Source organism: Argopecten irradians, chromosome 8 (genome assembly GCF_041381155.1).
Source record: "Argopecten irradians isolate NY chromosome 8, Ai_NY, whole genome shotgun sequence".
Classification (NCBI taxonomy): Eukaryota; Metazoa; Mollusca; class Bivalvia; order Pectinida; family Pectinidae; genus Argopecten; species Argopecten irradians.
The window spans coordinates 9203331-9218949 of NC_091141.1; the positions used below are offsets into that span (position 1 = coordinate 9203331).

General features: G+C 37.9%; 1 protein-coding gene across 1 annotated transcript in view; it reads right to left on the reverse strand.

Annotated features, from left to right (window-relative positions):
- Positions 1 to 742: 742 nt before the first annotated feature.
- The window catches only part of LOC138329287 (serine-rich adhesin for platelets-like), a 53939-nt gene continuing 39062 nt past the window's right edge, over positions 743 to 15619 (reverse strand). Inside the window, exons 3-8 of the mRNA XM_069276151.1 lie at positions 12486 to 12610; positions 9230 to 9705; positions 8257 to 8395; positions 6632 to 6747; positions 6406 to 6478; positions 743 to 6222 (exon numbers count right to left, since the gene is read on the reverse strand). Of these exons, the coding sequence (XP_069132252.1) occupies positions 3221 to 6222; positions 6406 to 6478; positions 6632 to 6747; positions 8257 to 8395; positions 9230 to 9705; positions 12486 to 12610 (3931 nt within the window). The 3' untranslated portion in view covers positions 743 to 3220. The remainder of the gene's footprint in view (positions 6223 to 6405; positions 6479 to 6631; positions 6748 to 8256; positions 8396 to 9229; positions 9706 to 12485; positions 12611 to 15619) is intronic.

Here is a 15619-nt window from a genome sequence, read left to right on the forward strand (position 1 = left end):
AAACTATTGGTATTAATCCATCGTTATATCTCATCCACTATCTTACTCATTCTGTTTTCCGTTATTCCAAATCATTATCTGTTCTTGTGGGCGGGTATTGATAGTAACGTAATATGGAAGTGAGCATAACGTCACATGTCTTAAAAAAGACTTTATATCCACATATATATTATTGAGGAAATAATCAATATATATATATAGATGTATCGTAATATCAAATGCAAAGATGAAATAGGTCCGTAATAACGTGATAAAAAGCAAATCTTAAAAGACCATTCCTATAATCTTATGATCCTTTCTCCTATCATATTAATACGTTTGTGTGATAACATTAATGATAATAATTACACAATGTCTTCATAATCCAAACAGTACCGCATCGATCGATTTGATCATGTTTATAACCACATTAATTATGCACTAAGCTATATGCCCTCTCTGGGATAACACACACAAATATCAATGAAAACTATCTTTGCATAGACCACAGTAATAGACTCTAAATGTAATAAAGATCTCGTGTATTTGCATAATTCTGTGCCATAAAATACCTCACCGTGTAGTCATATGTACACTATTTACATGTTGTCAAGGTCTACTGTGATATATACAAAATTATTTAGATTACCTAACTCCTATTTGACCATGTAATGACTTTTTCTGCAAACATATTACAATTGTGCTAAAAAAACATCGTGGACAAAAAAATGCATACTGGCTGCATTATCTTCAATTTATTTGAAACCAGTCCGATGTATGCACAATTACTTATATTCGTGGGGACTGATTTCACTAAATTCTCAGATTCAACCATTCGTGAAATTGTATACATTGCGATTCAAAAGTCACAAAGCTACAAAGTGATTAGCGAAAATAATGTCCACGAATAGATTCCAACCAGTAAATATTGCGAGATTTAACATCCACAAAATTTAACAAATATACAGTGCTCCAATGTACTCATGATAATTCTTATATGTCTATGAAACTCATCGTCTTGGAGCACAATATCATAATATCATGGATCCTGTTTCACAAGCATTCATTAACGTTAAGTAATTCCTTAAAATAAAATTCTCCATAGGAAAGCTTTTTACCGATTTTAAGATATCATGAACTTAAGATGGCTTCCTTAACGTTGGAATGTTAATTAAAGCCATCCATAAAGTTAACAAATGTTTATGAAGCTGGAATCAGGTAATCAAAATGCCTTAAATACACTACTTTATACTGGTATTAGCATTAAGGTAAACGGATTGACTTAAATATTTCTTTAAAACCATTGTAGTTTTTTCATGTCATATTTGAAAACTAATGCATTTCTAATCTAAGGACAATGAGAGAATAATGGCTCTTCTAGAGAGTGATTGCTACATACGATAAAACAAATCTGTTGTGACCAATGGCATTACGTGTAAGAAAATGAGATGTCTGAGGTACAGAGAGTATGATTGGCAGACATTGGATGGAATGTTTCAGCTACGTAGGAAATTTCTCTAAATACAATAGGGTACGGTCACTGTTATGTTTCCCGGTGTTAGGTTGTTGCGCACTGTTATAAACCCGTCAAAACACTTTCTACACTGGCGATACAGTATATAAACATTAGATAACCTTACGACAAAGCATCTAAAAACAACAAAGAAAAAATGACGCCTGTAACTATAATTTAAATAGCGATATGATCGAAATAAACGATAGGGGATAAATCATTAATGCGATGCGAAACAAATGTTTCATCGATGTTACTAAATCTGGAATCCATGTGACATAACATAAAATGTAAGATCCATACCTTCCCCCCTGCTCTTGATGGGCTGGGCTAGTTACTGCTAGATGATGCCACGATAGGACTTTAAGGACCTAGGACTCGTCTTCCAAATTAATAGACGTTAATGTATAACAGACGTCTCATTCTATACTTTCTCTACATACTTTTACCCTTCCTATTCAATTTCCTGTCTTTTCTCGTACCCGGAAACGATTTAAATACGTGACGGTACGTTAAACCCCTCAACTTACTCTGTTTAATAATAAAGAAACTTGGATTCATCGATCACTTTACTATAATTGAAGGAAAACTAATACATCAACTTTAGTAAACGTCATAAAAAACAAATCGTCTAACTATCGGAACTTTTCTACAATAAAAAATCATTTTGGCCTTGACGTTTTTTCCGAAGCACATTTGATGCATCTCTGACTTTCGAATGCAAAGAGGAAATATGATTCACCGAAACAATTAGACTTCGTTCTGAGACAAAGCCATACCTTTAAGTTTGCTTACCTAAAGTATACACTGACAATAATATATTGCCTTATGACCACACTTTTTATTGATATTTTCCGATAAAGTCCGATCCCAAAACAAAGTAATACATACACTTATATACCGTAGTTTGCACGGCTAACATTAATCAATATTTTGGTTTCTCAATTATATCAAGCGTCATTAAAGACTCAAAACATGAAGAATTTTCTATCTGGTTAAATACTTTTGGAAAATACAGATGGTACTAAACTACACTGTCTTTAAATTAAATATTTAAGTACAACATTTTAATATACAAATAAGAAGTGACACGATAAGCTGTCCCATAAAATTATTTTCATTGGATTTGAAAAAAAAATTGACTGCCTATTGTTAATTTTGTTTATCCAAGGATATAAGCTGCCTTTCTAGACAGTGGACATTGACGGTTGATATGGGTAAATTCTATAAAGCATGTGTACCAGTAGGATGAGACATAGGAACACAATTCAGTTTTTAAGGTTTATACAGTATGTTTCACACAACGAAAAATATGAGCCATCGACATTATTCGTTTAACTACTTCGTTAACATGCAGTCAACATAAATGATCTTATTCTGTTACCAATAAATACATTCTATGTTACATAATACATTGTATATTTTATGTCATATTTGAATTTGATATTGCTTCCACACATATCTTTGATTGGCTATAAAACCAACCAATGATGTCCAATTATGTACGATTTCCTGTATGCGAAGTACAGATGTACATTTCTATTGTTCACAACGATAACATATATGTGATAGCGACCACCGCCAGCGGTGGTGGAAAATGATTTCAGATCTATAATACAAATGTGCATAAACTTTGCATGTTATGTACAAGGACGAAATATCATTTCAATTATTTGAAAAAAATTAATAGAAACAAAGGATCTATTGCTATACAAATGCTGTATATGGTCAATGCATAGACGTGCGCCTGTTCGGGGCTATCTTGGAGTCAAGTAACGGTGGATTATGGTCCAAACTTTTGTGAAACATATCTTTGACGTGTGTTTTAATGCCGCGCGGTAGCTCTAGTTGTTTAGGACCATTCGCCACGCCCGAAGGGTGATTGTTACTTATATTACAATTTCTCAGCATATCTTGGCCAGGGCATTTTGGATTTGAAAAGTAAATTATTGGATCATGCTCAACTTTATCAGGACTAGAAGTGCGGCTGTCACTCGACCTCTGTAGGTCACTAGGATTGTCACTAGAAATGTCAGAGTCATACGAGCTGTTACTCTGATGGTGACCGGAGGTCTGAGAATGACCAGAACTGTCGTCAGTGTTAGCCTGTACAGGACAGACATTTTCGTTTACACTGCGCAGAATTTGCTCCGGACTGTTACTGTTCTTCGCACCTACATATGTAGGCATGTCTTGTGCACAAGGTTTCAGGGGTATAGTGGGATTGTCTAAATGTGTTTCTGGTATCTGTATTGGTTGGAATCCGGATGTGATGTCATTATTCGATGTATGTATACTTACAAAACCAGACGGACTTGGGGAACGTTGCAATGAAGGACTGCGAGAGGAAGTTGAATTATGTGACGGTGATGACATTCTAGCTGTTGTTGTGTTATTCGGTGTTGTTGGACTGTTGTTGTTATTTAGAGAATGTGGTCTGTTGTTTTGTCTTGATATTCTGTCAACTGGGGATACTCTGTCATGGGGCGATGTTATGGTTTTAGGTGATGGTGTTCTGTTGGTTGGTGATGGTATTCTGTTGTTTGACGATATTTTCATGTTTTTAAGTGATGATGTGATGTTGCCTGGCGACGGGGATCTGCTTCTCGGTGTCGTGTTTCTGGACGTTGGCACGCTTAGTGGTGAGTTTCTGTTGTTTGGTGACGGTGTGTTTCTAGGTGATGGGGTTTTGTTGCTTGGTGATGGTGTGTTTCTAGGTGATGGTGTTTTGTTGCTTGGTGATGGTGTGTTTCCAGGTGATGGTGTTTTGTTGCTTGGTGATGGTGTGTTTCTAGGTGATGGTGTTTTGTTGCTTAATGATGGTGTGTTTCTAGGTAATGGTGTTTTGTTGCTTGGTGATGGCGTGTTTCTAGGTGATGGTGTTTTGTTGCTTGGTGATGGTGTGTTTCTAAGTGATGGTGTTTTGTTGAACGGTGTGTGTTTAGGCGATGATGTTTTGTTGCTTGGTGGCGATGTGTTTTTAATTGATGGTGTTTTGTTGCTTGGTGATGGTGTCATGTTTCTATATGTGTTATTGTTGCATGGTGGTGATATTTCATTGTCAGGTAAATAAAACATGTTGTTGTTTGGAGAAGCAGATCTGTGGTTATCTGGTGAGGGCCTTTTGTCGCTAGGAAGTAACTTCGAAGTTGACCTGTTTCCATTTTGTGGAGGTGTTTGGTCTGTACTTGTTGAAGACGTAAATGCACTCTTGCCTGTAGACAATGGTAATGCTGTGTTATCTATATCTGTTGTGTTGGACATCCCAGTAATGTTATTGTTCAATGAAATATCTACTGACGACGAAATGTGTTTGCTTTCTGAGTTTCCACCACCCGATAAAGATGTATCGAGAGGACAATTGTTTGATAGATAATCTACAGAGCCGTCAGATGTAGGGTGTAATGATCTTCTATAGTTATCTGTTGGTTTGTTTTGTGAAGTCGTATTCGGCAGGTGAATCTCACCAACAGCGGACACGGTTTTGTCAAGCAGATGTAAATTGTTCGAAAGATGCCAGGAATTTGTCAAAGGTGTTGTTTTTGTGTTGCACGTACCATTTGGTGAACCCAGAATGTTTTGTGGCAGTATGGTTTTTACATTCTCGATTGAACTTACAGTGTCCGGGTCAGATAAATGTTTTACTGGAGTGTTTTGCATAGCCATATCTGAAGATAACCCCGACTCACTACCGAGTGGATTTGATGGCATGGATCGATTTCTTGATACACACTTTCTCTTATTACTATTGTGTGCTATATCACACATTTTCTGTTGTTCTTTGCTCGGTATACAGTTATTAGAATGACTATGATGTCCACAGGCCATGCTTGGTAAATGGCCAATATGCGCATTGTTGATGTCCTGTGTTACTTCCGTTCCTCGATTTAGATTCAATAATGGATTATGATCCGGCGAATGGTCTTTTTGAATGGTAGATAGTACTTCCGGTTCCTGGTGTAGCATTGGCGTTTCCTCACTGTCACTGTATTCTATATCTACAGCTACTTCCAATGTCCTTCCTCCGGATGTTCCACCTTTAAGCGAGTCTTTACAACCTTCTGTGGAGAAAGTTAGACTATCACATTCGTCCGTGCTACATGTCGTTACAATGATGTTCGTTTTTGGTGTTGGATTTTGGGTCGTATCTCCGAGTATAGAGTTTTCATCTAACTTATCCTCCATACATTCATTGATCACATCGTATGGGGACAAAGACAAACGTCCAGGAGCTTCATCTCCTGTCTCCATATCTGTGACACTTTCCACGTCCACACTATGTAACGGGGTAATGTTGTCGGACGACGAGAGTCTATCAAGTGAAAAGCGTGAGTTCTTGTCGATTGTTTCTGTGGACGAGTAGGAGTCGACAGTTTCTTGGCGCCTAAGAAGACGCTTGAGCGCCTTTAGCCGACCTCGGATTGTAGGTGGCGTCCCGGGCTCACTTTCCGTCGTACCCTGTTGTGTCAGTGACTGAGATTTCTTCGGCTTTTTCATATCTGCCAGTCCCGACACAGTCCACAACCTTTCGTTAAATCGCATCGAATTATTATCTACTTTTGATACACCTAGTTTCCCTTCCCACTCCTCCGATTTGCCTCTTTTTAACTTTGGCGTGTTAAGAAGGTTCCAGAAACTTGTGCCGTTAGATTTCCCTCCTCCTATAGCGCCCATCGCCAAACTAGCAAATGATCCCATAATGCCCTTTCCTGGACGGGAAGCTGAACGATCTGTACAAAACAAAATTAAAATAATATATAAATTTACCTTCGTGCTGGTGTTACAATGCAAATATACTTCAATATAACAAAGGAAAAGATTGTAGATAAAGACAATATTGTACTTGAAACTCTTTAGGAACCGTGACATTTTTTGAGTTGATATCTATGTTGAATCATCAAATTCTGACTTACTCATGCTTTGCTGTATCCGGAAGTCTTCGACGCCTTCGCCTAAACAGAGTCTGCGCAGTGAATCAACCTGGTCCTGTAAAATTATGTAGTATGACGTCTTTAACATGTTAATGGACAAAATGACGCATTTAGAATAAGAGATTACAATATCGTTATATCGTTATTTTACACGAGACTTATCATTCATGAAGAAACTATAAAAGAGTTTGATAAGGGCCGTGCTTACGCTCAGTTTCTCCTTTTCCTGTCGAAGTTGCTTGTTATCGCTGTCAACCTTCTTCTTTTGAGTGTACAGCAGCTTCAACCGGAAGTGTTCGTGATCTCGAACGACAACAACTAAGCCTGCAAAAATTGTAAAGTTGAAAACATCATTGTGATTAGTGTCATAAGAATTTAGACGGGAACTACTTAAGAATAATTACGTTGTATAGTAGAAGGAAGTTATTGCCCATTTTAGTCTGCTTTAAGATTGTAGCTAAGGATTGTGAGATTCTCATAATATTTCATGATATCGATCAGTTTGTAATCTGTCGTGAACTTGCTCAGTTCTGTCGCTGCAATGAATATCTGAACAAAAGTGTTGACAATACCCGAGAAAACACTTGACGAGCAATGGGGAAATGGACTACATTGGATACTAGTAAAAAGCACGCGGAAATACAAAACATAAAAAGTATTGTTTTTGTATTAAATATAAGCGAAGGCGTAGTAAAAATCTGTTGATTATTATGTCGTTTTCTTGGCTCACTTTTTTATACAAGCTATAGAATGGAAACTGTGGGAAGGTTATTTGACCTGGCCTGGAGAATGACTGCTGAACAGTTATAGTGGCAATTATTGGAATATTGCCACTTGTATCATGATTGGATCCATAGAGTTGTACTAAATATCTCTCATGCGTGTGTTCATCAACAAAGCACAGCGTTAATTGCTAATTCAATCGCATTTGACAATCGGAATAAAAGGGGATATGCAAGGCATTAAATGACGGTCGAATAAATATCCTTCATGTGTAATAACGATATCCACAGGGGCGTTCCGAGTAGAACATGCATCGCGCCTGACGATCTAATTGCATTTTGATTGGTCAATAATTGACAGTTGCCTATAAAACAACACTCGAGTCACGTCTGCTTGGGACCTTCAATTCCATGTCTAACGAACTAAGGGACAAGCAATCAGCTTTGAGACGGACTCTCACAGCATTCTAAATCAGTTTGAATTCAATTTACGTATCTCTAATAAAAATCAATAAATCAACCATAATTGGCTCAGTTATTGGACTATCGAATGAGTTTCTGTTAACAGCGTCGCCTATGGAAGGCTAGCGTCATCAATGCATTTTAGCTGATGTTGTGCTACCTGCCTGTGTCATGGATTAGATACTGAACTTGACACCAACAATCTATAACATACTGTTACAGTCACATAGTAGTATATAAGTATATCTCAGTATGTACAGGTAAAATGATATTGTTTACTTCATGTAAAGTTTGAATACTATAAAATACTCGCTTTCTTGTTAATAGAAGGCACTCATCTGTTTGTGCTTTATGTATCTGTAAAGTGTTTCACGGGTGAAAGTGTTTTGGTCCGAGTGACAATTCTAGCTTAAATTACCAAAAATGGGCGAAGAAAATAGATGAAAAAGTCTGAAAAAAATGAAGTAGTTGTTTGGATCCTACGATTGTGTTTGATTGCTTGATCAAGTAATTAAAAGAATAAAAGATCGGCATTGATTTAATAATACTATTTCTGACCTCCTGTTTGCCATCTTCAGGCCATCCAGAATAGGGGTGTCTATCAAAAGTAGGCTAGTGATGTTGTATGACGTTATTAATATATACGTACTGTTAACGACCCGTATGACGCCCCATGGCAGTATGAATGCCAAAATGTACACGAAGTCCTCTAAGGAATAGGCAGACAAGCCCTCCAGGAATATCAGGTCCACCACGAACGATATTACTACAATAAAGGCGTCGAAAACCTAAAATGTACAATTGGTATATATACATATTAGACAGGAGTGTTACATGTGCACAAACAAATTCTTCAAAATGTTTGATTCGTTCAGTATTCTATACTTTGACACCATTGTTGATCATACTCGATACGCCAGGGGTTCCGATTACTTACGATCTCTACTCCCCTGGACTATCTCATAGTAAAATTGGAGGCAGCTCAGCGAAAAAGATTTGATCAATCATAGGCCAGCAAAGATTTCCTTTGGAGACTACAAAGAGAGCGACGCCTAACATCGAAGTATCACAGTCGACCACAGTGTACTTTTATACGTCTCTTACATTACATGTTCTGTTCTGTTGCCCCCAGTTTAACTTTGAGATCGTAGGTGAGCGGAACCCCTGGCGTATCGAGGATGCATGGTTGATATACGAGAGCGCAGTTTTAATCTAAAACTAGAAATTGCCACAGACAGTTCGGCGGGCTTTTCACTGCATTTAGTTTACAATGCCATCATTGCCAGATAAATTAAGAACTGAATATATTGTTTGGAATTTTTATTTATAGGCAATTTGTGAGTTTTCATCGCACGATTGGAATCGGAGAAATTCTTTAAAATATAATTGACGAAATTTATTACGTCCTAAAATATAATGAGTAAACCAATATAAAATCTGAAGATATCAAAATCGTCAGGAGGACATACTGCATCGGTTTAATGCAAAATAAAAAAAAATCATAAAAAAAGTAAAACATTTAAAAACAAATCTAAAAATAGTCATAAATGTCTCAAAGGCCTACATTTAGCAGCTCATATAACTGCCATAAAACCTTCATATGTTAGTGCTCGGACACTTACTTCAACTTTATGTTCGAAGAATTGCTTCCCGAAGCAGAACACTTTAAGTGCAGTCTCCACTATCAACACACACACAATAAAAAGACTTGTTTTATGTAGGGCATCGGCCATCTGCTCCTCAAAACTAACAGACGGCGAAAGACTGGCGACAGTAAAGGGGAAATCACAGTAAGAACTTTCAACCACACTTCTTTTTCCACGCACGTGCATTGGATCTGTATGTGATGTCAACGAGTCATTGTTGGTAATTCCAAGACTTGTGTTAAGTTTAGTTTCTGTTGCATTATTATGTATGTACGGGAAACCCGTGGACGGGTTAGCATTCTCCAAAAAATCCCAGTCTATCCTTGCTTTCAGTATCTGTTCATATATCCTCTGAAGGTCATTGGTATCCGTGTATGCGATGTTGTCGGGATAGTTCGCTTGCATTCTTTGAAGGAAAACTGAGGAAGTTTTCTGGGAATGGATCAGAATATCTGAAAGTTGTAAATGATGCACAAATAAATATAATTTTAAAGTTAATATAATTTTATGTTATATACTACTCGTTATATTCAGACATCAAAAAATAATTTAATATGTATGAAATGTATAAAACATATAAGACAATATTTGGCACAAGTCATTATGAGTTTTGCATATTTACACTATTGAATATGAAATGATATCATAGGACAGAATGCGAACACATTAAATAAAGGTAAATATAATAATATCATGATACTGGCAGATGATAAGAAAATTGTGTAAACATTCATATTTTAGAGAATTCTACAATTCTGGAATTCTCAAAACACCTGTCTGATCAGTATCTGGGAATAGATACGGTGGTGTATTGGTTATAATGAGCTATCCGAAGGCCGACTACGAGATAGCAAAAGACACTCGCCAAATTCCAGATTGAAAGTGCAATTTTTTACCACTATGGAGCATGCGTTATGGTTTGTGTTCACGCCTAAAAACCGACCTACAGTTGACATTTGATGATCGGAACAGCTGTTGTTGTTTAATGCGAATTCTACAGTTGTGATGCAGCTATGGCCGCCAGATAAACATCACGAGCAGTGCAGGCTATTAAGACAACACGCGAGCGGGAGATGTAAATTTGAGTAAAATACATATCTAACACGTGTCAGATACCTTACTAAGTAATATATATCAGTTAGTGTGCAAATGTGTCAAATAAAATAATTATAATGGAAATTCCATATTTCTGTATTTTGAGCCGGTCCGGTCGAATTTTGTAACGATAGTATAGTAGTGTTGAACTTTAGTGACCTCCCATAATGCACTGCATATGTAAACAAAATGGTGGGTGAAAAACGTGGGTGAAGCGAACACAAACGAATTCCGATAGAAAACAGTGTACGTCAAGAGACAGTAATGTGCGCGATTGGGAAAGTAGGTGAATATAAATGGATCACTGAAATGCAAGAGACGGGAGCAACTCCCCACTTTATACTTGCGTGGTGTATATATGTGCAATAAGTCAGGAACCTCCCTTCGCGGTGCCCTGTCGAATGAAAAGTCTCGTTTGACTTTTGACTTATCATTCTTACGCTAAATACAAATTGTTTTATAACAAATATGGCGTAAACTTCATTTTTCAACCATCGTAAATAGAAAATAATCTTAAAATGTGGAAAACTAATATTCATTGTCATGTCAGCAAGTTTGTTGTTCATTATAACATCGCTTTCGGCCAGCTTTCGTTTCGTGTTCCAAAAATAGAATATGACGGTCTATTTTTATCATTTTGAGGTAGGTATTCCCCACGTTTTCCTGTCGTTTTAGATAACCAATCATTGTAATGAAATATTCAATAAAAATCTGAAAACCATATCTAAGCAAACAGAATAAATTATTTAAGGTTCATGCAGGCTATTAAGACAACACGCGAGCGGGAGACCGAACATTGATGACGAGATATCAACACAGCTCAATCAGTTGGTAATTCAATTCTCATTTTAAACACAACTCAAACTTGGACCAGGTTTACGTAATTGTTTAGAGAGTGAACACATGTTATCTTGGGCTACGTGTCTGCACGTCCATACTTATTTATCCTATTATAGACCATCATGATCGAGTTCCGAGTGCTTTCTGATTGTATAGTTGGTTATAGGTTGTATCTTCTACGATATTCATAAAGATTTTATTGTAAGATTTCCAATAACATTTTAATGTTATTCGCGATATCCATACCCTTTATCACAACTAGATACTCTATACATGGCTATCCATGGGTATCGCTGGATATCAAACAGTAGCATGTCGTCAGAACCACTCCAATGATGATGAATTAATAGACGATATAGACGATATTAAAGATGATTTACGGTTTATGAAATTTAATGCAGTTTAAACCTGAAAGTTACGGTGCAAGGTAGTATATTATTCGAATATCATGAAAAAGAATTATTAAAAGAATGTTTAACGTTTATGCTCGGTTAAAACTTAAGAGAGAAGGAAAAATCACAACTTAAACGTTATGATAGATGGTACAGGCAAAATAATGATATTGTTGTAAATACATTGACGTTAATATTTCAATTTTTATCTACTACTAATTGCTTTGTTATCGATAGAAATATTGATCAACATATAGATAATCTGTCTTAAGGTGAAGCTACACAATGTTTTGCTTGTGAAAAACAGTTTGCTTTGAATGCACCGTATCAGCAATGGAAATTGTTGCACACAAATGTGATATCTGCAGGTCAATGGAATTAAGGAAAAGTGATATCATGAAAACGCCCATCAAGCAAGCTGTATCGAACAACAGTTAAGACGTACTTTCCATAATCTCAATAATATTTAATAGTTCTATTTCCAAATTATGTAACCAATTCAATTAATTAGTTACGCAGCATTTCAAATTGAGCTGCAAAACAGCACATACTTTGTGTAAAGTAAGCGTTCCTAGGCCATTAGCATTCATTACGTAATCCATTCACAACAAACTCTCTTATGTCGTAAAGTTGCTAAAAGCGCAAAGGATACAGCGGTGCTTTCGCTTTCGAAATTTAATAGAGTGTTATAGGACGTTGCTTTTGTCTTTTGGAATTAACAAAGATTTTTGGTGTTCCCCATGAATTGCGTTCGTCAATTATGATCAATGATAACTGGAAAGTACATGAAACGTTAAGTCGCGGTGTTTGGTTTTTATTTGGAATGATTACTTTAACTCTTTCCATTCATTACATTAACATGTCTAGCCAGATCTAGCATTAGTGGTCGGTGCGCCGTGCGTTACCTTTCACGTGGTGGAGGTCCAACACGAGCTCGCCCAGCACGAGGGCACAGTCGATCACGTTCAGTACTACTACCAACAACAACATATGTTTCCCGTGTAGAATTTTTCCACCCTTGTGACGTAATCTGAAACAAAACAAAATCACACTTACGTACAACTAATGCATGAACATTAGAAACACTGACAGAAACAATATTAGAATTTGAACTTATTATCCATCTAAGGAAAGAATATTTATAGGCTTTGCCTGTTATTCGATCCTTTTGACTATAACATCATGTCAATAAAATTTGTTGAAGTGAAAATGAAATATTAGAAGCACTTCTAATATTATATTAGTTTCATAAAATATTCCATTTTTATTTCAGTGTTATTTCATCATCATGTCTTCAATATTCAAAACAAAAGTGAAACGGTACAACAACTCATTGGTGTCGAGTGTCCCTGGCACTCATTTTTTGTTAGGTGGTGTCGAGTGTCCCTGGCACTCATTTTTCTGTTAGGTGGTGTCGAGTGTCCCTGGCACTCATTTTTGTTAGGTTGTGTCGAGTGTCCCTGGCACTCATTTTTTGTTAGGTGGTGTCGAGTGTCCCTGGCACTCATTTTTTGTTAGGTGGTGTCGAGTATCCCTGGCACTCATTTTTTGTTAGGTGGTGTCGAGTGTCCCTGGCACTCATTTTTTGTTAGGTTGTGTCGAGTGTCCCTGGCACTCATTTTTTGTTAGGTGGTGTCGAGTGTCCCTGGCACTCATTTTTTGTTAGGTGGTGTCGAGTGTCCCTGGCACTCATTTTTTGTTAGGTGGTGTCGAGTGTCCCTGGCACTCATTTTTTGTTAGGTGGTGTAGAGTGTCCCTGGCACTCATTTTTTGTTAGGTGGTGTCGAGTATCCCTGGCAATCATTTTTGTTAGGTGGTGTCGAGTATCAATGGCACTCATTTTTTGTTAGGTGGTGTCGAGTGTCCCTGGTACTCATTTTTTGTTAGGTTGTGTCGAGTGTCCCTGGCACTCATTTTTTGTTAGGTGGTGTCGAGTGTCCCTGGCACTCATTTTTTGTGAGGTTGTGTCGAGTGTCCCTGGCACTCATTTTTGTTAGGTGGTGTCGAGTGTCCCTGGCAATCATTTTTGTTAGGTGGTGTCGAGTATCCCTGGCATTCATTTGTGTTAGGTGGTGTCGAGTGTCCCTAGCACTCATTTTTTGTTAGGTGGTGTCGAGTGTCCCTGGCACTCATTTTTTGTTAGGTTGTGTCGAGTGTCCCTGGCACTCATTTTTTGTTAGGTGTGTTAGAGTGTCCCTGGCACTCATTTTTTGTTAGGTGGTGTCGAGTATCCCTGGCAATCATTTTTGTTAGGTGGTGTCGAGTATCAATGGCACTCATTTTTTGTTAGGTTGTGTCGAGTGTCCCTGACACTCATTTTTTGTTAGGTTGTGTCGAGTGTCCCTGACACTCATTTTTGTTAGGTGGTGTCGAGTGTCCCTGGCACTCATTTTTTGTGAGGTTGTGTCGAGTGTCCCTGGCACTCATTTTTGTTAGGTGGTGTCGAGTGTCCCTGGCAATCATTTTTGTTAGGTGGTGTCGAGTATCCCTGGCATTCATTTGTGTTAGGTGGTGTCGAGTGTCCCTAGCACTCATTTTTTGTTAGGTGGTGTCGAGTGTCCCTGGCACTCATTTTTTGTTAGGTGGTGTCGAGTATCCCTGGCACTCATTTTTTGTTAGGTGGTGTCGAGTGTCCCTGGCAATCATTTTTGTTAGGTGGTGTCGAGTATCAATGGCACTCATTTTTTGTTAGGTGGTGTCGAGTGTCCCTGGTACTCATTTTTTGTTAGGTGGTGTCGAGTGTCCCTGGCACTCATTTTTTGTTAGGTGGTGTCGAGTGTCCCTGGCACTCATTTTTTGTGAGGTTGTGTCGAGTGTCCCTGGCACTCATTTTTGTTAGGTGGTGTCGAGTGTCCCTGGCAATCATTTTTGTTAGGTGGTGTCGAGTATCCCTGGCATTCATTTGTGTTAGGTGGTGTCGAGTGTCCCTAGCACTCATTTTTTGTTAGGTGGTGTCGAGTGTCCCTGGCACTCATTTTTTGTTAGGTGGTGTCGAGTATCCCTGGCACTCATTTTTTGTTAGGTGGTGTCGAGTGTCCCTGGCACTCATTTTTTGTTAGGTGGTGTCGAGTGTCCCTGGCACTCATTTTTTGTTAGGTGGTGTCGAGTGTCCCTGGCACTCATTTTTGTTAGGTGGTGTCGAGTGTCCCTGGCACTCATTTTTTGTTAGGTGGTGTCGAGTGTTCCTGGCACTCATTTTTTGTTAGGTGGTGTCGAGTGTCCCTGGCACGAATTTTTTGTAAGGTGGTGTCGAGTGTTCCTGGCACTCGTTTTTTGTTAGGTGGTGTCGAGTGTCCCTGGCACTCATTTTTTGTTAGGTGGTGTCGAGTGTCCCTGGCACTCATTTTTTGTTAGGTGGTGTCGAGTGTCCCTGGCACTCATTTTTTGTTAGGTGGTGTCGAGTGTCCCTGGCACTCATTTTTTGTTAGGTTGTGTCGAGTGTCCCTGGCACTCATTTTTTGTTAGGTGGTGTCGAGTGTCCCTGACACTCATTTTTTGTTAGGTGGTGTCGTGTGTCCCTGGCACTCATTTTTTGTTAGGTGGTGTCGAGTGTCCCTGACACTCATTTTTTGTTTGGTGGTGTCGTGTGTCCCCGGCACTCATTTTTTTGTTAAAGAAGTTAAGATATCTATACTGTGCAAACATTCCAATATTCTTAATGAAGATTTTGTTTTATATGCTTATTTTAATATTCTAACAGATTCATTCAAACATAGTTTGTTAACTTCGTCGATTTTATTTGAAACATGTTATATGATTATATATGCATTTCTCTTTCTTAAAGATCTGGTGTAAATACTTATGGTGCTCCAATGATGGCAAAAGTGGTGGATATATGAGCAGAGACGGGAAAAAGGTTGTGTTTCTTGAATACTGTGCCATATACTTAGTACATTACGTATTGTCCGAATAAAGCATTGAAACTGCAATAAGTTGTAGGTACGCGTTGTATTATATACAATTCCAGAAAGCGATATCAATTGTTCTATCACTGTATTACAGGGGGATTGTCAATATTCCAAACATTTTACATACCAGA